The sequence below is a fragment of the Erinaceus europaeus genome, chromosome 3, assembly GCF_950295315.1.
Source record: "Erinaceus europaeus chromosome 3, mEriEur2.1, whole genome shotgun sequence".
Lineage (NCBI taxonomy): Eukaryota > Metazoa > Chordata > Mammalia > Eulipotyphla > Erinaceidae > Erinaceus > Erinaceus europaeus.
Window position 1 is genome coordinate 81,042,801 of NC_080164.1, and position 25,695 is coordinate 81,068,495.

A 25,695-nucleotide genomic window follows, 5' to 3' on the forward strand; every position below is an offset into this window, starting at 1 on the left:
GAGAGGGGGCCAGGCAACAGTGTACTCGGTAGAAGCCACATGTTGCCGTGAGTGAGGACCCAGGTTCAAGCCCCGTCAAGCCTAGTATCCACTTGCAGGGGGAATACTTTAGGAATGGTGCAGCAGTGATTTAGGTGTGTCTGTTTTTCTGCCTCTATCAAAAAAGAAGGGAAAACAAGGGGAAGGCTGCTGGGAAGGATGGAGTCATCATGCAGTCACCAAGCTCCAACAGTAACCTTGGCTGCACCAAAACACACACACACACACACACACACACACACACACACACCTTTGCTAAAGAGACAGGTGTGTGTGTGTGTGTGTGTGTGTGTGTACGTGTATGTGTACCAGAGGGATAATAGGCTTGTGGAATTAGGGGGCAAGGAGTGTGTGTGACCACATTTGACCCAACTGCCAACACCAGCTTCCTTGGGAAGGAGCCAGAACAAGAAAGGATATTTAGTCCCAGCAGCGGGAGACTTGGAGGACTGGAAGGATGGCAGCTTGTGGGCATCTAGAGTCCCTCTGCTAGAGAGCTGTCACCATCACACTGTGCTGTCACGGTTGCTCCAGAGTTGAGGGGTACCTGCCCCTAGCTGCTTAGACGAGGCAGGCTCCAGAGCCCCAGAATACAGTCAGTGGGGTCACTTAGTCCACAAGCCCTTTCCCCAACCCCACTAAGTAGTGTAAAACCAGAGCCAAAGCTTCATATCACAGGTACAGCAGGGTTGAAAGTGAAAACACTCTTGCTGCCCCGACTCTGCCCAGGCACCACAGCACTCTCCTCCTTGTGTGGGCAGCCTCTGAGTTGGAAAGCCACATGGCACAGAGCCTGAAAGCGTGGCTGCATCTTCCTCAGGCAGATTGTCATAGCTTATACCATTCAACTTACCTTTTCATAGCTCCCGAGTACAGGCTGAGCCTTCACTTTTATTTTTAACCATTTCATTGGTATGGAGTTGACAGTATAGTTGTTGACACATGGGGACAAATGCTCATCTCATGGTAGGTTTCTGCAAAACATTCTCACCATCGTGCTCTAAAACCCCAACCCCGGCTTCCCCTCTGCCAACACCCTCCCTGTCCTACTTCCTCAGAGTCCTTTGCTTTGGTGCAATATACCAAACCAGTCCAAATTTTACTTTGTGTTTCCCCTTTCTGTTATTGCTCTTTACATTCTGCCTAAGAGTGAGATCATCTGATATTCATCCTCCTCTACTTTGGCTTATCTCACTGGAAAGCAGCCTGGAAAACTCTCAGAAGGCTAGCAATGGATCCAGCCTATGACCCAACAGTTCCTTTCCTGGGGATATATCCTAAGGAACCAAGCACACCCCTTCCCATTTGACGAGATCTATATTCATAACAGCACAATTTTTAATAGCCCAAACTGGGAAGCACTCCTACGTATGAAATAATAGAGAAACTTGTGATCTGTATACACAATGAGAAAGTTGTGATCTGTATACACAATGGAATGTTAGCTGTTCAGAATGATGACTTCATCTCCTTCATCTCATCCTTGGAGGAAGCTTAAAGAATCACATTAAGTGAGATAAGCCAGAAAGAGAAGCCCTTCTTATCCCACACTCCTTTTGTCCAGTGCAGAGGTGGGGCTTCCCTCCCCTACAGGGTCCCACTCTTCCTTCTCCCTGATGACTGCTCATCTTACTTGGAAATCAGCTCAGCTGGTTCTAGACAGGTCTGGGAGCCCTCACATGGGCTGCTTCTGTGAGCCTCCACACTTTGACTTTTCTCTGAGATCATCAGAATAACTTGCTGTCAGCAGTGTTGGTTTTCAGTAAGGGAGAACCCTGCCTTGACAGCCTCACTATAGTATTTCAGAGTGGAGAGCTCAAGGAAGGGTGCTGAAAGGGGCTCAGTGTCTGGGCTGGGTAAGTCAGGGTCTATGACATAAGAGCTTGGGATTTTGAAGCCAAGTCAGGTAGATCTTTATGAGGAGCTAGTCTTGATAAGTCAGTTTAGTTGAAAGAGACCACGGCTAACAAAATGCTTACTATCCCAGATGGGGTCCAACAAGCTGCATCATTATCCCCTAGAGCCACACAGAATCCTGGGCCTCATTCTAGACACTGCACTAGCCAGCTCTGGAGGTGGTGGAAGGGGGAGTGGCTGCTGGTTGAATAGAACTGGGGTACACCAAATATCCAAGAAGCAGTCTACGTGTCTGGCCTGCATAAGAGTAGGCTTGACTACTGCCCACTCACAAATGTTTCTATATCCTCCTGGCATGGAAGCTTCTAGATTTCTTGCTCTGGTGGAGAACTGGCACCTAGACACAACAGCTCAAGGGCAGTGAAGATGTGGAACATGCGTTTTTCCTTTCTCAGTTGGGGAGCAACATTTCTGCTCTCAAATTGATATAGCAAAGTGTGTGTGTGTGTGTGTGTGTGTGTGTGTGTGTGTGTGTGTGTGTGTGTGTGTGTGTGCGTATACGTGTACGTATGTATCCCCTCTACCCCTTGACAAAAGCAGTAATGGAAATCACAAGCCTCCCATTCCTTCCTGCGGGCAGATCCTGACAGCAAGTGGAGACGGGACATGTGCTCTGTGGGACGTGGAGAGTGGGCAGCTGCTGCAGAGCTTCCATGGACATGGGGCTGATGTGCTCTGCTTGGACCTGGCACCCTCAGAAACTGGAAACACCTTCGTCTCAGGGGTAAAGACCCAAGGACAGTCTCTAGCCCCTTGTCCCTCAGTGGTGGGGTCGGGAGGCCGATGATGATAGCTCTTGTCACTTCCTGGACTGAACTAGACACTTCCCTAGAAGGAGCTGCAGTAAAAATTGCCCTCAGCTACCTGCCACCCCAACCCTGACAGCACATGGTGGGCAGTTATGGTGCTGGACTCTGAGTCATACTCAGCAGCCTGAAGAAGGATCTGTAGGGCTCACTGGTGAATGTCTCAATTCAAGGTGCATATCTGCCTCATTTAGAAATCTTTCTCGGGGGTCGGGCGGTAGCGCAGCGGGTCAAGCGCACATGGCGCAAAGCACAAAGACTGGCTTAAGGATCCTGGTTCAAGCCCACAACTCCCCATCTGCAGGGGAGTCGCTTCACAGGTGGTGAAACAGGTCTGCAGGTGTCTGTCTTTCTCTCCCCCTCTCTGTCTTCCCCTTCTCTCTCCATTTCTCTCTGTCCTATCCAATAACGAACAACATAAACAATAACAATAATAACCACAACAACAATGAAACAACAAGGGCAACAAAAGGGGGGAAAAATGGCCTCCAGGAGCAGTGGATTCATGGTGCAGGTACTAAGCCCTAGCAATAACCCTGGAGGCAAAAAAATATATATCCTTTCTCAATAAATAGCATCAGAAAGTGTTAGATTTGGCAACAAGGACCCAGAAGGACAGCTGGCTGCTCCAGTGAGACAGCACATGTGATCAGGGACGGGAGAGAAAGGGCACATCCTTCCCCCCCCAAAAAAAAACAAAACAAACCATGCTCTTTGCTATCCCTACTCCTACCAGACCACAGGGCTGAGATACATCATCTGAGGCCAGCAGACAGACCTGACTCCTTTTACTCTAGTGCATAGGGTGCCACTAAACAAGGAGTCAGACTGCCAGGTCCAGCGTTACGGCCTGAGGTCAGTCATGACACACAGTACCACCTGCCCTGCCTTTCACCCTCCCCAGAGTTGTGGGAGCTATAGACAGAAGAGTTGCAGTGAATGGGGAAAGCAAGTGTTTCTGTGGCTGTCTGGGCAAAAGAGTGGAGGATTGGGGGCCTAGGCCATGACTTACTGAGTAGAAAGACATGTCACCATGTATGAGGGCCCAGGTTCAAGCCCCTGGTCCCCACCTGCAGTGGGGAAGCCTCAAGCAGTGAACCAATGTTGCAGGTATCTCTCGTCCTCTTGATCTCTCTCTTCCTCTGTCTGTCTCCGTCTCTCCTAGCATTCACTCTGCATTGGAACCAGCACTTGGAGAGCCACTTTTAAGATATCACTTCTCCTCTCGGACTGTCAAATGTCTACATTATTCTATTCAGACTTGGTAACAGGGTTTTACTGCAGTAATTTAGCCAAATGCTCCGACAACTGTAACAGTAAAATGTGAAGAGCTCCTGTTAACAGTTCTCTTGGTTGTGCTGGCAGCCCAGAGAGAATGTTTGCTTTTGTTTAGCCACCAGGGTTGTCATTGGGGTTTGGTGCCTGTATAAGGATTCCATAGTTCCTGGTGGTTATTGTTTTCCTTTTTCTGTAGAGATGAGGGAGAGAGACAGAGAGACAGAGACAGAGACCAAGTCCTGCAGCAGTGCTCAAGAAGCTGCCGCCCAGCAGGTAGGGACCAGGGGCCTGAACCCAGGCTTTCTTACTTGGTAATGTGTGTGTACTCTACCAAGTGTACCACCACCCAGCCTCAGAATGTTTTCTTTGCAGGTGTCAGGCAAGTCACCCAAGTCTCTTCTCTCCTGGTTTACAATTCCTAGCCTGGCATGCTGCTGGGAAGTAGGAGTACCTGACTTCCCACCTTTGTTCAGATTGCCCCATACACCTGAGATAAAGCTCAGGTGTTACCACTCTCTGCCAACAGCCCCCGTTTCTTTTGAGAAAGGAAAGAGGTATAGGAGGGGCTACAAAAGAAAAACTGAAGATCAGAGGCCTGGGAAGTGGTACAGAGCATAAAGTGTTGCACTTTCTAGCATGAAGTCCTGGGTTTAATCCCTAGATTGCATATGCCATATGTTCTCTTTTTCTTTTTACTTTTTTTTTTATTAGTGATTTAATGTTGATTTACAAAAGCCATAAGATAGCAGGGTGATAATCCATACCATTCCCAACACCAGAGTTCTGTGTCCACATTCCTTCAAATACTGCAGTAGTTCTCCCAAGATCACAGGTTGACTGTAATTTGTGTGTGTGTGTGTGTGTGTGTGTTTGTGTTTGTTTTGACTGTGTTCCTGCCTGCCTTTCTAAATCACACCTACACCTGTTACTGCTTATTTTTTATTATTAATTTTTTATTTATAAAATAGAGATATTGACAAGATGAGACAAGATAAGAGAGGTACAGTTCCCACCACCAGAACTCCATATCCCATCCCATCCCTTGATAGCTTTCGTATTCTTTATCCCTCTGGGAGTATGGACCGAGGACCTTTATGGGATGCAGAAAGTGGAAGGTCTGGCTTCTGTAACTGCTTCCCCGCTGAACATGGGCATTGGCAGGTCGATCCATACTCCCAGCCTGTCTCCCTAATGGGGCAGGGCTCTGAGGAGGCGGGGCTGCAAACATATGTGGGATCATCTGCCTAGAGAAATCAGGCTGATATCATGGTAGTATCTGGAACCTGGTGGCTGGAAGAGTTAAGATATAGGGTAGGGTAGCAGGTTAAGATATAGGGTAGGGTAGAGTTAGCAGAGTTAAGATATAGGGTAGGGTAGCAGGTTAAGCACAGGTGGCACAAAGCACAAGGGCTGGTGTAAGGATCCCGATTTGAGCCCCCAGCTCACCACCTGCAGGGGAGTCGCTTCACAGGTGGTGAAGCAGTTCTGCAGGTGTCTATCTTTCTCTTTCCCTGTCTTCCCCTCCTCTCTCCATTTCTTTCTGCCCTATCTAACAATGGCGACATGAATAACAATAATAATAACTACAACAATGAAAAAACAAGGGCAACAAAAGGGAAAATAAATAAACATTTTAAATATATATTTAAAAAAAAGAAAGAAAGCTAGATCAGGGAAGAGAGTAGCTCCCAAATATAGTGAAAGTATATTATTAACTCTAAACATCATCAGTTTGATCTGGGGCCCATAATCAGCATAGGAGCCTATGTAGCCTCTGTATCCCTGTAGGTCTAAACTCACATTCTGTAGTCATGGCTATAACATTGTAGGCTGTACTAATTTCAGGACCCAACCTGTTACTACTTCTAAGTTTTCTTCCTTTTTTCCTCTTCTTTCTCTGGATCTTGATGGAGTTAGGGTTAAGAGCCATGTCTAGTGGAGAAGAAATTATAGAAACCAGACTTCCCACCTTCTGCACCCTATAAAAAATTGTGGTCCATACTTCCAGAGGGATAAAGAATAGGGAAATGGAATAAATGATAAAGAATAGGGAAATGGAATAAAGAATAGGGAAATGGAGGGGATGGGATGTGGAACTCTGGTGGTGAGAATTGTGTGGAGCAGTACTACTTTTTTTTTTTTGAGTTGTACTAGTATCCCACAATCTTGTTCATCATTATTAAATCACTAATAAAATTAAAAATGAAAAATAAGAAAGAGCCCTCTGATCATCTTCCTCTAACATTTTTCCAAGGTTCAAGTCCCTGATCCCCACCTGCGGGGGGGGGGGGGAACCTTTACCCATAAGTGGTGAAGCAGGTTTCTCCTTCTCCTTTGCTTTCCCTCTCCCTCTCCCCCCTTCGCCTCTTCTCTTTCCTATCATGTAAAAAAAAGGGGAGGTAGATAAAAAAAAAAGCCTCCTGGAGAAGTGGATTTATCATACATAATACAGACACTGAGACCCAGCAATAGCCCTCATGGCAATAAAAAAAAAAGAAAGAAGTCAACTAACTACACAAAAGAAAGTAAGATAGATCTCTTAATCTCTACTACAAAAGCTTTTGTAGTCCCTTCTTTACCTGACAAAATCAGAGTTTCTCTTAGTTGTTAAAGCATTGAGTGTCATTTTTTAATCCGGACCAGCATTAGGTTTATGGAATCTGGCCTCAAGTTAGGGAGGAAATACACCTAGGATTTTAGTGCAGTCTAAGATTACTTCAAGTTTTATTGCATTTACTGGTTTGATGATTCTAAATAAAGGTTGTCATAGGGACAGTAATTGTCCTTTAGTTGATAAATATTTTTTCTGCCAGTATATATCTTGGCCAATTATATACAGTGTTTCTTCTCAAGATTATCAAGGGGTAACAATAATGCTGATGCTGTCAGTAGAGATTAAGAGATCTATCTTACTTTCTTTTGTGTAGTTAGTTGACTTTTTTCTTTTTTTTTTTTTATTGCCATGAGGGCTATTGCTGGGTCTCAGTGTCTGTATTATGTATGATAAATCCACTTCTCCAGGAGGCTTTTTTTTTTTATCTACCTCCCCTTTTTTTTTACATGATAGGAAAGAGAAGAGGCGAAGGAGGGAGAGGGAGAGGGAAAGCAAAGGAGAAGGAGACCTGCTTCACCACTTATGGGTAAAGGTCCCCCCCCCCGCAGGTGGGGATCAGGGACTTGAACCTTGGTAATGTTTGTGCTCAACCAGGTGTGCTTCTGTCCAACCCCTCTCTTGTATTTTTCTATCATGAATAAATAAATCTTTTTTTTTTAAGTGAAGTTTGGGGACTGAACTCACTGGAGGAGGATGAGGACGCCCTTGAGGTTTTACACCAACACAGAATGAAGTAGAAGAACATGTGCTTGGGGGCATCTGTCTTCCCTTGCTCTCCCACCCTCCTAAACCTAGCTTTGCCCCTCTGAGGGCTGATCAGTTGAGGAAAGTCACCTCTGGTAAAACTAGCTCAGGAATGCATGTTGTCTGTGTTCACTAATGGGAAGTGCTTGGTCCCTGTGACATTGCTGAGTCCTTGCAGTGGTCATAACTCTGGGTAACTTTCACTTGTAGGGATGCGACAAGAAAGCCATGGTGTGGGACATGCGCTCCGGCCAGTGCGTGCAGGCCTTTGAAACTCACGAATCTGACATCAACAGTGTCCGGTCAGTGAGTAGAATGCTCGTGTGACTCTCATTGTGTGCTCGCTTGCATTCCCTGGCCTGGTGTAGCGCTCTGCCCAGGGAATGCCTGCCATCTCCGTGAATCTGGCCAAGAAGGCCTCCCTGAAAAAAGAACCTGATTTGCAGTAGAACTGATGAGTGCACCAGCTCTCTTAGTGAATTTTAATATTGTGCCCCTTAGGACATTTGACCCTATCTAGAGTCATTCAATAATTCATTCACTTAACTTTTTTTTTTTCCTTTTCCACTAGTTTTTGCTGGGCCCTAATGCCTTCACAGTAACTCCAGTGGCCATTATTTTATTTTCCATATATATATATATGAGATATGGAGGAGACAGAAGACAGTACATCTGCCCACTGTTCTACTACTTTTGAAACTGCTCCCCTGCAAGTGAGGGACCGGGGGCTTGAACCTGGGTCCTTGTACATGATGACATGTTTGCTCAGCCAAGTGAGCCACAACCCACTTCCTTCATTCTGTTCTTAACCGTTAGGCCTTATTTCAGAAGCACAGTTGTAGATGAGATTGACAGAGTCTCTGCTTTTCTGCAGGGGGTAAACAGCACAAAATACACAAACAGATGTGTGATATGATTCAAAATACTGAGTGCTATTAAAAAAAAAAAAAGCTAAATGGAGGTGTGGTAGAATGAGTTAGTTCTTAGAACAATCAGTGAAGGCCTTTCTGAGCAGGATATGTTTAAGTTGAGCCCAGATGAAGAAAACATTGTATGAGGAGCTCAAAGCTCAGCTGTGAAGTGGGCATAACAGAAGGCCAAGTAACTAAGGAAGGGTTTGGACCTGGGGGTAATAACTCACCTGATCTATGCTTTGCCTTTAAAAGGTCAGTCTGTTGAACAGATTGTAGAAGACCCAGGATGAGAAAGTGATGACTAGCTAAAAGGTTGTATGACAGGTGTTGGGTGATAGCTGCAGCAGGTTAAGTGCACATGGTGCGAAGTGCAAGGACAGGTATAAGGATCCCAGTTTGAGCCCCCAGCTCTCCACCTGCCGGGGGGGAGGAGGTTGTTTCACAAGTGGTGAAGCAGGTCTGCAGGTGTCTGTCTTTCTCTCTGTGTCTTCCAATCCTCTCTCTGTCCTATCCAACAACAATGACAGCAATAACAACAATAATAATAACCACAACAATGATAAACAACAAGGGGCAACAAAAGGGGGAAAAAATGGCCTCCAGGAGCAGTGGATTCCTAGTGCAGGCACCGAGTCACAGCAATAACCCTGGAGGCAAAAAAAAAAAAAAAAAAGGTTCTATGAGCTCAAGAAAGAAGAGCTGGAGATAGGAACTAGAGAAGACATAGCGGAGACAGAAATGTCATGAATAGAATGAGAGGGTCAGAGATTTGGCACTGCCCATAAACTCTGAAGTCTAAGTACCACATTTCTCTAGATGCAAACAGACAGGGCTTCTGTCAAGACGAAGGACAGTCATTTGCTCAGGACAGTGGCTGTGGCCAAGGGACCTGCATTTTGTGCTGGTTACCCGAGCTCTAGTCCCACACACAGTGTCATATGGGGAGGGCCTGATGACGACTGCATATGCAGGGGTTGTGCTGTAGGAGAAGACCCATGGTCTTTGGGAGACTTGAGTCTATTATAAAGAGCAACAAGCAGTGAGCCCTCTCCTAAAAGGAAGACTGAAGACGCTGTTGCTAGGAGGTGATTATTGCAGATAGATTCTGGAGCTCTGTTTGGGGGGGAGGGGTTGTTACATTTTAAGTGTTCTTTCTCCAACCAAGTGGAGATGTTGAATAGGTACCAGAATCTTTGAACTGGATTCCAGAAGAGAAATTGAGACCTTACATGTAAATTTGGAAGACAACGCTATTGAAACAAAATGGTCATCCAAGAATCCTCAGTATACCTGGTGAGGGAGGCACTACAACTGTCCCCCTGAAAAGCAAGAAGAAAACACAGGTGCTTAATCCCATAGCTATGGACATGTTAAGAAACATCATCGGGGGCCGGTGGTAGTGCAGTGGATTAAGCATGGCACAAAGCGCAAGGACTGGCATAAGGATCCTGGTTCAAGCCCCGGCTCCCCACCTGTGTGTGGGGGGGTCACTTCACAAGTGGTGAAGCTGGCCTGCAGGTGTTTTTCTCTCCCCCTCTCTGTCTTCTCTTCTCTTGATTTCTCTCTGTCCTATCTAGTAACAACAACAAGGGCAACAAAATGGGGGAAAATGGCCTCCAGGAGCAGTGGATTCATAGTGCAGGCACTGAGTCCCTGTAATAACCCTGGAGGGAAAAATAAAGCTTAAATATCATCCAAATTCTCTGCACTCAGTGTAGGTAGTACTGGGAAAAAGGAAATATATTCTCAATTTTCTTTGCAAGCATATAGTATTGCTAGCTAGTCAGGGGAAATGGGGAAATAAGTCGAAAAATTACTAGTAAGTAGAGTTCAGGATAAAATAGGAAGCCACAGACATAAGTTGTGAAATGCAACTAACAAGTGAACATTCTCTCACCCAGACTGTTCCCTTTACCCTGAACCCTGTTTCTCGAATGCACATTAGTTCATAATTCAGATTTCTATTCCTCTCAGAAGCCTGATCATTCAGAAGAGAATTGCAACAACCAGCAGCAGTCATTGACTGCTTTTTTGTGCTTTTGCCTGTGCTCAGTCAGACCTTACATTGGGGAATATGCACTACCGTACCATCTCCACTTTTCAGACAACGAAACTGAGGTTGGGCAAGGGAGTATCCTTGCCAGAAGTATCCTGCATTGTAAGCAGTTAATGCAGAGAGGTCTGTGTGCGGCTCTGCACATCTGACTCCCAGTGTCTGTGTGTAAAAGCACTTTTCTTATCCCTGAACTCTTGAGTCAGGTCTTGGGAATGAGATCTGTGATCAAGGGAAACAGTGGCTTTGAAGGTGAGGGTGCTACTGCCTGGTACACATGCACATGCTATCTCATTTACTACTCACCAGCAGTGTGCAAGGCCAGTGTCATGGTCCCTCCCTTGCAGGAAGGAATACCGGAGGCCATCACCTGCTCCCCACCTCCACCCCCACCCAGATGATTCTGATGAGCATCTAGGTAGGATCAGATTTCATCACTCTAAATAAGATGCTTTCTACTTCAAACTTCTTGCAGATACTACCCAAGTGGAGATGCCTTTGCTTCAGGGTCAGATGATGCTACAGTAAGTTTCTAAGTTTTGGGCAGTTTTTCCTATTTCAAAGAGAGATATACTGACTTTATTTTATTTTGCAAAAGAAAAACAGTCATTCTTTTTTCCTGATTACTGAAGCACAGACCTTCTTGATTTATGATGGAGTTGCATCCTGATAAACTTGAAAATATCTCAAGTAAAAAATACATTAAGTGGCCTGTGAGGTGGTGCAGTAGATAAAGCATTGGATTCACAAGTAGGAGATCCTGAGTTCAATCCCCAGCATCCCATGAGCCACAGTGACGCTCTGACACACACACTCTTTCTCTCATTAACAAGTAAATCTTTAACAATACAGTAAGTACACCAACCCAGCCGGCCATCATAACTTATCATAGCCTGTAGGTTTTTGCTTGTTTGCCCTTATGTTTGTGTAACTGCCTGCCACTGACCAACATCCAGGGGGCTGTTGTCCATTGGACTCTGCTGAACATCTATCACTCCTACTCCATCTTAAAGCCAGAAGATCCTCAGTCAAACCTTTGTAAATCATTGACCATTTCTCATCGTTTTTAAGATTTTATCTATCTATTAATGAGAAAGATAGGGGAGAGAGAGAGAGAGAGAGAGAGAACACGAACCGGGCATCACTCTGGTACATGTGCTGCCAGGGATCGAACACAGGACCTCATACTTGAGAGTTCAGTTCTTTATCCACTGTGCCACCTCCTGGACCACCACCATTTATCATCTATAATGTGGATTCATTGAAGGAGATTTGGGGAAAAAATTAAAGTACCATAATTTAGCTATCCAAGAAAACAGTCATGGCTGGGTGAATTCCTTCCTATCTTTTTACTTTTAAACAAAACACTTATAATTTGCTTTTTTCATATAGAAGTATATTGTAGACATAATCTTGTCAGAATACTTTATGTATTATATTTTATTAATGATTAAGTAGTTTTCCATATTGTAGTCATTTCATCATTCACTTAGCAGGTCTTCAATTTCTACACATTTAGATTTTTTTTCAAGGTTTTGTTTTCTCTTACAAAAGTCTATATATCTGTTATCTTCCTTATTTTGCCTTAAAATTATCAGAAATGAACTTAAAATTGAGTTCAAATAAGCTTTGAGGCTTTATATCAGTCAAGTTACGTTGACCTTTTTGTATTGTGGTTTGGGGCATTGAATCTGGGGCTTTTGAAATCTCAGACATGAGAATATTTTTGCATAGCTATTATCTCCCCTGACCTTGAATGTTGCTTTGAATTGCCACTGATCTGTGGAGATTAATAGCACTCAGGGAAGAAGGATGGATTCTAGGAGATAAAACCAAAGGTTAGTGTTGGGCCAAACTGGAACCCCCAATAATAGACTTCCTTGTCTGTGTGTCTGCACCCAGTGCCGCCTCTATGACCTTCGGGCAGACAGGGAGGTCGCTATCTACTCCAAGGAGAGCATCATATTTGGAGCATCCAGCGTGGACTTTTCTCTCAGTGGTAAGATTGCCTTTCAGCATTTTCTCCAAGACTGCAAATCAGGACCCACCTGCATGAATCCAGCTCTTAGACTAGAGATCATTCCACCTTTCCGTGCTGGAAGCCCCAGATACAATCCCTTGCCCCACAGGGAACACCATGGCAGCTTCACTGATGGTTGCAACGTGTTCCAGTCCCTCTTTTTCTCTTTCTCTTCTCCCTTTCTCTATCTGCAATTAAAAAAAAAAAAAAAGAAAAGAAAAAGTCAGCTCCAGACACACAGGTGTAAAACACCTCAACACTGAACAACAAAACAAGAAAAATTAGTTCTCTGTGAGGTTTCTGAGCTGAATGTTCTGATGCTGAGTGACCCTAGTGTGACCCTGAACTTGGATATGTCAAGTATCAGCATGTGTGCCACTCCTCCACTCACACCTGCCTGTGGCTGCCTGCCTCCCCACCCCCATATTCACTTTAGAGATGAAGACTATGCTCACCTAGTGCTCTTCTTCAAAACAGTGATATATTAGAGCTTCACGTCTGCACTGCCTCCACCAGTGGGGTTTTTTCTTTTCTTTTTTTTGTAAATATTTATTTATTCATTCCCTTTTGTTGCCCTTGATTTTTATTGTTGTAGTTATTGTTGTTTTTGATGTTGTTGTTGTTGTTGGATAGGACAGAGAGAAATGGAGAGAGGAGGGGAAGACAGAGGGGGAGAGAAAGATAGACACCTGCAGACCTGCTTCATCACCTGTGAAGTGACTCCCCTTCAGGTGGGGAGCCGGGGGCTCGAACCGGGATCCTTATGCCGGCCCTTGCGCTTGCGCCATGTGCGCTTAACCCACTGCACTACTGCCCGACTCCTGGCTTTTTCTTTTCTAGAAGTGGAGAGGGCATAACGGTTCTTCTCTCAGTGAAACACATGGCATCTCTATCGTTGTAGCTAGGGAAGCCACTGGTGAGTTAAGGCAGCACTGATACAGGCCAGGCCAGCAGAACATTTGCTTTCCACGGTCCCCTGTTGTGCATCTGTTTCTTGCTGTTTGCTGCTGTGACTGCTCCCTGGACATCTTTCCTCTGTAGTCCTTTCCTTTACCATTGCATACCTATTACCAATATCTAAGTATTTTTGTTATAGCCCTTGCCACTTGGTGAGACAAAGACGTGTGTGTCTGCCTGCCCTCCACTACCCTCCAATGGGTGTGGCTTAAAGAGTTTACTGTTGGCCTGTCAGGTAGAATAAGCAGGCAGCAACGTTATAGAAACGGGTACGGTTTATTATTTAGAATAGGCAAGAATAGTCACCAGGGATAAGTGATGGGCAACGAGTAAAAGACCAACTGTCGACCAAGCTCTGGGGAGTAACTGTATTTATGCCTATAACGTCAGGACTACACTGGGGTGGAGGGTGAGTTGCTCACAGCAGCCACTTCTCTGTGCCTTAGCCTATGCAGACAGGCTGCTTTCTGTCAAGCCCCAGGGTGGGGATGGGAAACTTCTCTATCCAAGCTCTGGATCAAGGTGGACTGCATATCTCTTTTCCATCACATAGTCTCTTTCCATGCACTAGGTTGGGGGGGGGGGTTGATCATGAACCCAGCTCACTGCATTTCTGCTCAGCTTTGCTGCTTAGGCTGCCACCCTGGTAAAAGCCACATTTAGGAATTTTTGCCACTACAGTGCTGACTCTTACCTTTTTTTTTTTTTTTGCCACCAGGGTTATTAGGGCTTGGTGTCTGCACAACAATCTACTGTTCCCAGAAGCCTTCTCCTCTCCTCTCTTTCTCTCTCTCTCTCTCTCTCTCTATCTTTGATAGAGCAGAGACAATTTGAGAGGGGAGAGAGAAGAAAGACACCTGCAGCCCTACTTCACCACTTATACTGGTAGCACCATCACATGACCCCAGTGGTGACTGCATTTTTTTTTTATTTTACTTATTTATTATTGGGTAGAGACAGAGAAATTTGAGAGGGGAGGGTAAGATAGAGAAGGGAGAGAGAAGACACCTGCAACCCTGCCTCACCACTTATACCGGTAGTATAAGTGACCACATGACCTCAGTGGTGACTGCATTTTTTTTAATTTTACTTATTTATTATTGGATAGAGACAGAGAGAAATTCAGAAGTGAGGGGGAGATAGGAAGACAGACAGAGAGACACCTGCCTCTCTTAATTCACCACTCATGAAGCATTCCCCCTACAGCTGGGGTGCAGGGGCTTGAACCTGGTTCCTTGTGCACTGCAGTATGTGCGCTTAACCAGGTGTGCCATCGCCTGGTTCTGTGACTGCTTTTTTGACTTCAAAGGGAGATCATAGCACCCAAAAACAGGTTATTATTTAGTGAGTAAACGAGTGAGTGAGTGAATGAGTCAGTGACAGTCATGAAAACAAAAGTAGGAAGGAACTAGTATACTAACCATCATCTCCCCCTGCTTCCAGGTCGCCTGCTGTTTGCTGGATACAATGATTATACCATCAATGTCTGGGATGTTCTCAAAGGCTCCCGTGTCTCCATCCTGTTTGGCCATGAAAACCGTGTCAGCACTCTGCGTGTTTCCCCTGACGGAACTGCTTTCTGCTCAGGATCATGGGACCATACCCTCAGAGTAAGAGAAGAATTTTTTTTTAAGAATTTTTAAATTTTAAGAATTTTTAAGAATTTTTAATTTTTAAGTAAGAGAGAATTTTACTCTGTAAGAGGAAAAAAACAGAGGAAATAAGGATGCATTTATTGTTGACAGGGGCTCCTAATGAAAACGGAGGGAAAAAGAGGGAACCTCCCCTCCCCAGGTCCTTGAGATGCAGAAAAGAATTGACAACTGGCTGCAAGAAAGAGTAGAACAAGTTTAAATATAGAGGAAAGTTAGTGGTCATTTCCCCCTGGGGAGGAGGAGAAGCCATCTGTTTATTCTGGGTCTTTTTCTAGGGTTCTGGCAGATTAGAGAGTGCAGTATGCTAATCTATGGTTAGAGTATTCACTAGATGTGAGAAGGGACAAAGGTCTCTTTGGAATTTCAGAATTCCCATTCTTCTGGGCCGTTGCCATGGTAAAGGTGACTCTGGCAGTCCATTTGTCTTTCCTATGAGTCTGGAAAAGTTGGTCCATTATCAGTATTCAGAAAACAGCATTTAGCTGGCTCCCTCCAGCTTCTGACAATTTGAGGAATTTCCGGTGAGTGTGTTGTTGGTGTTCTTAGATATTTGACAGTGTGTTTTTTTGCCAAGTCCTACTTCTGGCATTCATTTTTCACTGTCCCTGTTTTAGGGACTAATTTCATTTCTGCCTATGCTCTCAGGAACAGTTGAGTTGCCAGGGAAGGAAGTGAGTCCCTCATCCATGCAAGTGTGGAAGGACAGATTTAAAAACTGTGTATCAGGGTGTAGCTGAGGAACTAGTTGGGCTAGGAGATCCAAAAGGTTCCTTTAGCCCCTCGACATTTGATTCTTCTGATTACAATCTATGACAAAGCACAAGCTAACTGTCTTCACTTCTGGTAGTTCATCACTCTTACTCTGTAATCACAGAGCCACAAAGGGGCTTATGGAGACCCAGGAAACACCAAAAATTACACAGCAGGTTTTGTTTGTATCTTTTTCCAAACAAATATTTTCATAGCTTTCATCAGATTGTCGGAGAGCTCCATGACCTGTCAAACGCTGGCTCCCTGTAAATACAACTCAGTCTATCACTAAGCAAAGCTAGGTGTACTGAATGTTCCAGTCTCAGACTTAAAGGCCTTAGCATCTCAAAGCGCAGGAACAAAGGAAGGTATCTGAGAGGTCTAGGGGTGGTCTGGTTTTGACAGAGGAATTTAAGATCAGGCAGATGTGTGGCAGCATAGTTTAGAAATGCTGGATGCTGGGGAGTGGCCTGGATAACATTTCAAAGACTGTCTTGAAAAGTAATCCACTGATGCTTTATATTGAAAAGTACCTTTTCAAAGAAGGTAGTTAAGTAATCTTGTTTTAGGATAAATAGAAGAATTCTCATGAAGTTCCTGAAACAGATAATTAAATGATATGTGATTTTTACCTTCCTGGGAAGAGTTACCTGGATTAATTAATATATCCAGTAGTCTATATGGGTACAGATAGTTTCAGTACCTGGTCTAAATCCTTTACCAGTCCTGGGCCAGGGCGAGGACAGGTTCCCTTCCAAGGATTTACTTCCAAGGAAATCCAACACTTTGGATTTCCTGGGAGTAAAGTGCCATCCTTCCAAGACATGTGAGTACACTGGTGTACAGGACCATGAGGCAGTGAGAATAAGTTGGCAAACAAAGTTAAGGGGGGAAAGTAAATGTTTTAGGGTTTAATCAGGTGAGACATAACCATGGACAGGTCAGGAAGAAGGTTTGACCATCAGCACAGTGTTGAAATCAGAGAATTATTTAGGAAGCCAAGTGTAAACAGGAAGATCTAGAGGAATGAGGTCAAAATACCTCCCCAGTCACCCCCCTTCACCCCAATCCAGTGTATGCTCACAGGCACTGGGGCCAGAGAGCAAGAGAGGCCCAGCATGGCCTTTAGCTTGCAGACTGACCAGCTCACACTTACCTGACACTTTGTGATTCATACATTGGTGTGACTGCATTAGGTCATTGGTCATGTAAAGGTTCTTCAAAAATGTACTTACTAGATTCTTAGGTAAGTCATCTGATCAAAGGTCATTATTAATTATTACTTTATACTATAGCCATTTGTGTGTTTTGATGTGTCACAGACTTTACTTTTATCTTTCAAGTGCTTTATAAGTCATTAGCTACTAAAGGACTATTAATTATCTACTTGTTTCTTTGCAGGTTTGGGCTTAACTGTCTTCTTAAAAGGCACACACAAGTACCAGAGCATAGAATCTGAAATTGCCACATATAGATATATCTTCTAGAGAATCTGAGGGTTCATTGCAATTCATTTTAAGGATGAATTAGCTAGGTGTCTCTACTATTACTATCACCATTAGAACTGCCACTACTGAAAAGAGAAGCCTTCAGAACCACAAAAGTAACTGAAAGTATACTATTTTCATTTTAAAGCTTTTCTTCAAAGTTTATCATCTTTTTAAAAAGAAGGATATTTATCTATTTATTAACTTAGTGAGGAAACAGAATATTGTTCCACATATGCAGTGCTAGGAATTGAACCTTAGGCCTCTTGCTTGCAAGTCCTATGCTATATTAACTGAGCCACCTCCTCCATCACAAAACTTGTCTGTACTTTAAGATTATCTTAACTATACCAGTCTCAACTCATTCTGTTACTATACAGTTAAGCATTTAATATTCTACACTGCTTCCTTGAACCAGATATACTTATTTGTCTATTTATTTTGCAAATATGTGTGATTCTAAAGCACCTGGACTGATTTAATTCTTTTTTTTATTTAATTCTTTTAAAAAATTACAAATAGAGAGGGAGAGACAGAGAAAGAGGGAGAGACACCACAACACTGAGCCATCACACATGGGGGTTCCTCTGCTGCAGTGGTGTTTCTACGTGCCAGTGACGGAACCTAAGGCCCATGCATGGTGAGGTGCATGCCCTACCAGATAATTCTCAGCCTCCCAAATTTAGTTTTGAAGCACTTTAAAAACTGGTTTTTCTCTCTATACACTATGACCTTGGAACCTTCCTCAAGAAGCACTGATTTCAATGGCTTCCATCTGAAGGAACATCTTAAATGGTCTATGAGAGAAGAAAAGTCCAGTTAGCAGTGCAATTAGGTATAATCACTATTGTAAAAGATGTATTTTCATTATAAAGCAATTCATATTCATCCTAGTTTTTGTTATGGACATGAGATAGTTGTCAATTTCATTTCTGTGAGCTGTTGTAAATTAAACAAAAGGAAAATAAAGCAGATGGGATTTATGAACTTATGTGATGTGTCATGGTATCACTTAGGGTCAAGACACAAACTGCAAGGTAATATTTTTTTTTATTTCTTTATTGGGGAATTAATGTTTTACATTCGACAGTAAATACAGTAGTTTGCACATGCATAACATTTCTCAGGTTTCCATATAACAGTATAACCCCCACTAGGTCCTCTGTCATCCTTCTTGGACCTGTATTCTCCCCCCCACCTGCCCTAGAGTCTTTTACTTTGGTGCAACATGCCAATTCCAGTTCAGGTTCTACTTGTGTTTTCTCTTCTGATCTTGTTTTCCAAACCTCTGCCTGAGAGTGTGATCATCTCATATTCATCCTTCTGTTTCTGACTTCTTCTTCTTCTAGCATTTGCCCTTCTTCCGTAGCCAGTCAACAGCATCAGGTTGAGCCTGATGTAAAGTTTCGAGACCTCCTTTGAATCTGGAGAGGTGGCAGTCGTTGACTATGTGGGTCATAGTCTGTCTGTAGCCGCAGGGGCAGTTCGGGTCGTCTCTGGCTCCCCAGCGATGGAACATAGCGGCGCACCGGCCATGCCTGTTTGATAGCAATTGAGGAGAGCCCAATCATAACGTGCTAGGTCAAAGCCGAGTTGACGCTTACAGGGGTCTGTGATGAGGTGTTTGTTCTTTACCTCAGCTGACTGCCAACTCTTTTTTCCAAGAGTCTGGAGCAGAGAAGTTCAGTGTAGGCATAGGGGACCAGATTGGATGACGAGACGTCAAGCGTTGGACAGGGTGGGCAAAGATATCCGCGTATATTGGCAGGTCCGGTCGAGCGTAGACGTGGGAAATGAACTTAGATGATGCCGCATCCCTACGAATATCTGGTGGGGCGATGTTGCTAAGAACTGGCAGCCATGGGACCAGAGTGGAACGGATGGTTCCAGAAATTATCCTCATGGAGGAATATAATTTGAAATCCACCAAGTGGACATGGGGGCTACGGAACCATACTGGGGCACAATATTCTGCAGTAGGATAGCATAATGCCAGAGATGATGATCGTAGTGTGGAAGCGCTCGTGCCCCATGAGGAGCTGGCCAGTCTTGCAATGATGTTATTCCTCGCGCCCATGACTTATTTCACTTAACATGAATTTTTCAAGCTCCATCCAGGATCGGCTGAAAACAGTGAATTCACCATTTTTAATAGCTGAGTAATATTCCATTGTGTATATGTACCACAACTTGCTCAGCCACTCATCTGTTGTTGGACACCTGGGTTGGTTGCTTCCAGGTTTTGGCTATTACAAATTGTGCTGCTAAGAACATATGTGTACACAGATCTTTTTGTTGGGTTCCTTAGGATATATCCCCAGGAGAGGAATTGCAGGATCATAGGTTAGATCCATTTCTAGCCTTCTGAGAGTTTTCCAGACTGTTCTCCACAGAGGTTGAACCAATTGACATTCCCACCAGCAGTGCAGGAGGGTTCCTTTGTCCCCACAACCTCTCCAGCATTTGTTGCTGTTACCTTTTCTGATGTATGATATTCTCACAGGAGTGAAGTGGTATCTCGTTGTCTTTAGTATACTGCAAGGCAATATTTCAATAACACCTATTTGTTTTTTTAAAACTTTTATTTATAAAATGGAAATATTGACAAGACCATAGAATAAGAGGGATACATTTCCACATAATTCCCACCCCACCCCCAGAACTTCATATCCAATTCCCTCCCTTGATAGTTTTCCTATTCTTTATCACTCTGGGCGTATGGACCCAGGGTCATTATGGGGTGCAGTAGGTGGAAGGTCTGGCTTCTGTAATTGCTTCCCCACTGAACATGGGTGTTGACAGTTTGATCCATACTCCCAGCCTCTCTTTCCCTAGTGAGGCAGGGGTCTGGATAGGCAGGACTCCAGGACACATTGGTGGGGTCATCTGCCCAGGGAAGTCCGGTTGGCCTCATGGTAGCATCTAGAACCTGGTTACTGAAAAAGAGTTATGGCATAAAGCAGAAAAAAATGCTGACTAATCATGAACCTAAAGGCAAGAATATTGCAGATGAAGATTTGGGGTCTCCATTTTAGAACAAGCTAATAGGTCTGTTTTAGGTATATTCCAAGGGGCCCATGACTTTACTAGTTTTTGCCTGAGCCTGATATTTAGTATGCAGGTGAACCCAAGTTATTGTCTGGGGAGATGGTGTCATAGTTAGAAAAAAGACTGGAAAGTTGGATCAGGGAAGAGAGTAGCTCCCAAATATAGGAAGAGTATATAAATAACTGTGATAACACCTATTTGACATATACAAAATGTACAAAGAAACTATAAACATTCAAACTATATAAAATATATACAAATGTACAAGATATGAAAGTATACAAATATACAAAGAAACTACATATATATATATATATATATATATATATATATATATATGTATTTCCACAAGAAAACTAAACCATGCAATTATGATTAAGTAAAGTTGTAAACATCACCAATGAAGTTATGCAGATGGCAAATACACATAACAAAAATACCTTTAGGAAATTACAAGTAAAATGGTGAGGCCACTCTAAAAACCCATTAGAAGGACAAGCATTAAACAATAGCAGGTATTGTGGAGAATATGACAAACTCCTTCCCTGTTGTGCCAGGTACGCTGGTGCAGGCACTGGGAGTTCTAGAGGCAGTTTTTCAGAGCTAATTAGTCAGACAGTGTGAGCCAACAGCTGCTGTCCTGGGTATTTAGGCAAGTGATTTTAAAAGTATTTGTCCAAACAAAAACTAGAAGCAATTATGTAAAAGCATCTCTAGTCACTGAAATTGGCGAGACACTACACAGGGAACTAAGACTATCTTTTAGCAGGTGAATGTATAGTGCGACTAGGGGAGACACATTACTGAGATAGTAACATGGGGCTTCCTCATCTTTATTGCTCCTCACTAAAAGAGCAAATACTTGTGTACAGGACACCATTACAAAAAAGTAACAATAGTAATAATCCTTGAACAAGGGGATGTTAGGGTGATTCCCAATACATAGATAAAGGCAAACCATACAGCAGAGTGATTGTTGACATTGCCTCTTCACACAGTGTTGGTGCAGTCTGCCTGGCCATCTCGTGGGGCATAAGACTATCTTAATGTAGGACCTCAACCATGGAGCTTTGATGGAAATAATGCTTAGTATGCCCCTCTGTGTAGGCACTAAGTTCTTTGACCACTGTTGGGTTAGCCTGAGGGTGTTTCTTCCCAGGCACGTGCTCTCTGGATTGGAGAGAACTCAGCCGGAGCCAGCCTAGGCTGCTGCTTACTCAGCCATGCAGGAGGGGAACCAGGAATTCGTGCCAGGCTAGTGACGCGGGAGAGAGACTCTGGGACTCACGGAGCGGGAACATAATGCAATGCTGCCTTTATTGATCTGCCTTTATATCTTCTGAAGCGGAAGTGGCAGGTCGGAAAAGGAAATGGGTAGGATAGGGGGTGGGGAGAAGAAAAGAACGCGGAAGTAGCAGGCTTCCATCTAACCAGTGGGATTAAATCAATGCCCTGTAGGCAGAGCTGGTCTCAGGCAAAACAGTGATCATGTAAATAGACCAGAGCGTTAGGCAGTGGAGCAGGGGGGAGCTGATGCAATGCCCAACAGACCACTGATAAGTGTAACTTCTGATTCTACCTGAGAAGAACCTGATCAGGACACCTGAGAAGCTGCAAAATCAGCAATGCTTGAGCAGAGAGCTTGCTAGCATTCTGCCTGTATGAATAGCCATGCTGGCCACCCCATCTGCACACAGGTCTGTCTCATTCACTCCCCAAAATAGGGTAATTCCAGCTTTGCATACTGTTCTGTGGGACTCCTTCCCCTTTGCAAGGATGCAAATCCATAGCACCGCCTAGAAGGACACTAATGTTTAGTAAAGCAAGGGATGAGAGGATATATTACAGCTGCACCAACTGGTTCTGAGGGAAGAGTTTAGTGGGGTCACGCTCACAGCTGATGCTTCTAGTAAGGCAAGACAAGCTGGCATTTTTCACCTTTTGTAGGAAAAGTGAAAGCCCTCTTTGGAGTTCTTTCACTCAGCAAAATAGGCATTCAGGAAGGTCATTCAGAAAAATCTAAGAGGCATAACAACAACCCAATGTCTCAGTTTGGGGGCTGCTGCTTCCTAGTCTTGCCCTTAGCACCTCATATTAGACACACAGAACTAAATAGCTCCGCACTCACACAAACATGGAAGAAAGAAGAGAGAGAGATAGGCAGGAAAACAGGACAGCCTCCCAGGTTTCCCCCAAGTGTGAGGGATGAATTTCAGGTAGGGTGACCTTTTCTCTTATCCCTAGGGCCACCAGACTGTCTGCTCTGCTCACAAGGTCCTATCAGACAGGCTGTTTCTACAGGTCTTAGAGGTGTTCAGGTGTGGGGACCTCCTTGCTATGGTTCTTACAGAAATGGCAGTAGAAGGCTGCATGCTTTCCAAATTTGCCCACCCAGGTGTAGGTGAAGAGACAGGTCTTGTCTTCACCCAGTTGTGTACACAGCCCCTGGCTGATCTCCATGAAGCTCAGAATGCTCTGGTCTCCAGAATGGAGACAGCTTGAGGGCCTTTAGCACTCACGGTTACTGCAGGAACTCAAGAGTGTGCCTGTGTTTTTTTCCTGGATCCTTTGTGGGCTGGCCCACAGCTGCCTAGCTGTCTCAAGAAGTAGAAGTACTTCCTGCTAACACCCAGGTAGTTTTGTCTGTAGTCAGAGGAGGCCAAGCTTACAGTTGAGGCCACCTTGAGTTAAGGAACCTGATACATGCCCTTGCTCTCTGTGGCTGCAGCACTGCTGCTGTTCCTCATGGTTTGAGCACTGCTACAGGTCCTGAGACTATAGGATGAGTCCCCAGGACCACACTGGGGTGTTGGACTGGTGGTGTCAAAGTTTATTTTTCAAAAGGGCTGAGAGTTTCATGGTTTGTGATGAGATTTGACACTACCTCTTGGAACTTGTCCACCAATTTCTCTTTCTTTTTTTTTTCTATTTTTAATTTGTATTGGGATTAATGGTTTACAGTAGAAAGTTATTGACAATGTGCAAAATTTCTCTTTCTGCAAAATACTCTCACCCCCATCCTAGGTCTTTCTCCACTATCAAGCACCAGCACCTGAAAACCATCACACCCCAGAGTCCTCTACTTTGATGCAATACACCAAAGCCAGTCCAAGTTCTACTTTGTGTTTCCACTTTTTGTTCTTATTTCTCAACTTCTGTCCATGAGGAAGATCATCCCATATTTATACTTCTGCACTATTTCTGGCAAAACTCACTTAACATGATTTCTTCAAGCTCTATCCAAGAGGAGGTGAAGAAAGTTAATTCTGAGTAGCTGAGTAGTATTCCACTGTGTAAATAGACCACAACTTCCTCAGCCATTCATCTGTTGTTGGACACCTAGGCTACTTCTAGGTTTTAGCTATTATAAATTGTGCTGCTATGAATATAGGTATACACAGGTATTTTTTGATGGGTGTATTTGATTCCTTAGTATATATTCCCAGGAGAGGAATTGCAAGGCCATAGGGTAGGTTCAATTCTGGCCTTCTGAGAGTTCTCCAGACTGCTCTCCACAGGGGTTGGACCATTTTCCATTCCCACCAGCAGTGCAGGAGGGTTCCTTTACCCCACAGCCTCTCCAGCATTTGTTGCTGCTCCCTTTTCTGTGTGACATTCTCATAGGAGTGAAGTGGTATCTCATTGTTGTCTTTATTTGCATTTCTCTGACAATCATTGACTTGGAGCATTTTTTCATATGTTTATTGTCCTTTTGGATTTCTTCTGTGGTGAATATTCTGTTCATACCCTCTTCTTATTCTTGGATGGGGTCGTTTATTTGTTTTTGGTTGCTGAGTTTAGTGAGTGCTCTCTCTCTCTCTCTCTCTCTCTCTCTCTATATATATATATATATATATATATGTTATTAGCCTTTAGTCTGATGTATGGCATGTAAAGATCTATTCCCATCCTATAAGGGGTCTCTTTGGGTGGTGGTTTTTTGTTGTTTTTTTTTTTTTTGCTGTGCAGAAGCTTTTCAATTTGATGTAATCCTATTGGTTTATTTTTGTTTTAGTCTTCCTTGCAATTGAACATGTGTCATTAAAGATGCCTATAAAATTTAGATGGAACAGAGTTTTGTCAATATTTTCTTCTAAGTCTTTGACAGTTTTTGGTCTAACATCCAAATCCTTGACCCATTTGAAATTTATTTTTGTGTCTGGTGAAATTTAGTAGTTCAGTTTCATTCTTTTGCATGTTCCAACACAATTTTCCCAAGATCATTTGCTGAGAGACTCTCCTTTTTTTTCATTTTGTAGTTTGGGCACTTTTGTCAAAGATTAGATGTCCATAGGTGTGGGGGCTTATTTCTGGACTCTCAATTACATTCCACTGGTCAGTGTGTCTATTTTTGTTCCAGTACTAGGCATTTTTTTTATTACAATGTGCCTATAATGTAGCTTGAGATCTGGGAGTGTAATGCCTCCAGTAACTGTTTTTTTTCTTAAGATTGTTTTGGCAATTTTCGTTATTTTCTGGTTCCAGATAAATGTTGCAGCTTTTGTTCTATCCCATCTTTTTTTTTTTTAATTGTATAGAGACAGCCAGAAATTGAGAGTGTAGAGGAGACGGAAAGAAACAGACACTTGCAGCACTGTTTCACCATTCACAAAGTTTTTCCCCTGCTTGTGACCATCATTGAGAGACCTTCCTTATGCACAATCCCTTTGGGTGCTCTGCACTGCATTTGACATTATGGACTAGTTCAGTTCACATTGTGGCTAGATATATAATAAGTCATCTCTTCTGCTGTCTTAGCTGAAGGGAATGGGGGTACAGGGAGTATATGTGTGGCCCAGGAAGCAGCACAATGGCTAAAGCTTCAGACTTAAAAGTTTTGACTTAAAAGGTCTTGAGTTTGAGCTCCAGCATTACGTATGCCAAAGTAATGTTCTGTTTCACAAATAAATGAATAAATAAATGTTTTCTTTTCTGTTACCGGAGTTATTGATTGGATTGGGTACCTGCACAATGACTTCACTGTTTCACAAGGCTTTTTCTTTTTCTTTTCTTTTTTTTTTTTTTTTTTTTTTTGGACATAGTGTGACAGACATAAAGATATATGGAGAGAGGGGGGAGGGAGAGAGGGAGAGAGAAGGAGAGCTACCTATAGCATTGCTTCACCCCTGCAAGTGGGGACTGGGGGCTTGAACCTAGGTCCTCATGCATGTTGATATATATGTTCTACTGTGTGTGCCATCACTGGGCCCCAAATAAATATCAATAGATTAAGGGAGAAAGGGAGAAAGAGAGAAAGAAAGGAAGGGAGAAAGATGTTATACCACATGTTAATCTTTTTAACATAAATGTTTCCAATATTCTACACAAGGCTTTAGTAACTTTTACCTCTAGTCCCTAGAATAACATTTTTAAATATTCTAAAAGAGTTAACCCACTACTTCTGCTAAAGGAC

The 25,695-nt window shown here is 43.6% G+C and overlaps 1 protein-coding gene across 3 annotated transcripts in view; it reads left to right on the forward strand.

Annotated features, from left to right (window-relative positions):
• GNB5 (G protein subunit beta 5) overlaps positions 1 to 18,221 on the forward strand; it is a 35,912-nt gene extending 17,691 nt beyond the window's left edge. Inside the window, exons 6-11 of one of the 3 annotated variants that reach the window (XM_016190684.2) lie at positions 2,537 to 2,680; positions 7,609 to 7,700; positions 10,841 to 10,889; positions 12,268 to 12,364; positions 14,786 to 14,952; positions 17,149 to 18,221. In XM_016190684.2, coding sequence (XP_016046170.2) covers positions 2,537 to 2,680; positions 7,609 to 7,700; positions 10,841 to 10,889; positions 12,268 to 12,364; positions 14,786 to 14,952; positions 17,149 to 17,160 — 561 coding nt within the window. In that variant the 3' untranslated portion in view covers positions 17,161 to 18,221. The remainder of the gene's footprint in view (positions 1 to 2,536; positions 2,681 to 7,608; positions 7,701 to 10,840; positions 10,890 to 12,267; positions 12,365 to 14,785; positions 14,953 to 17,148) is intronic. The other 2 variants (XM_060187583.1, XM_060187585.1) reach the window with 2 other exon arrangements.
• The last annotated feature ends 7,474 nt before the right edge of the window (positions 18,222 to 25,695 follow it).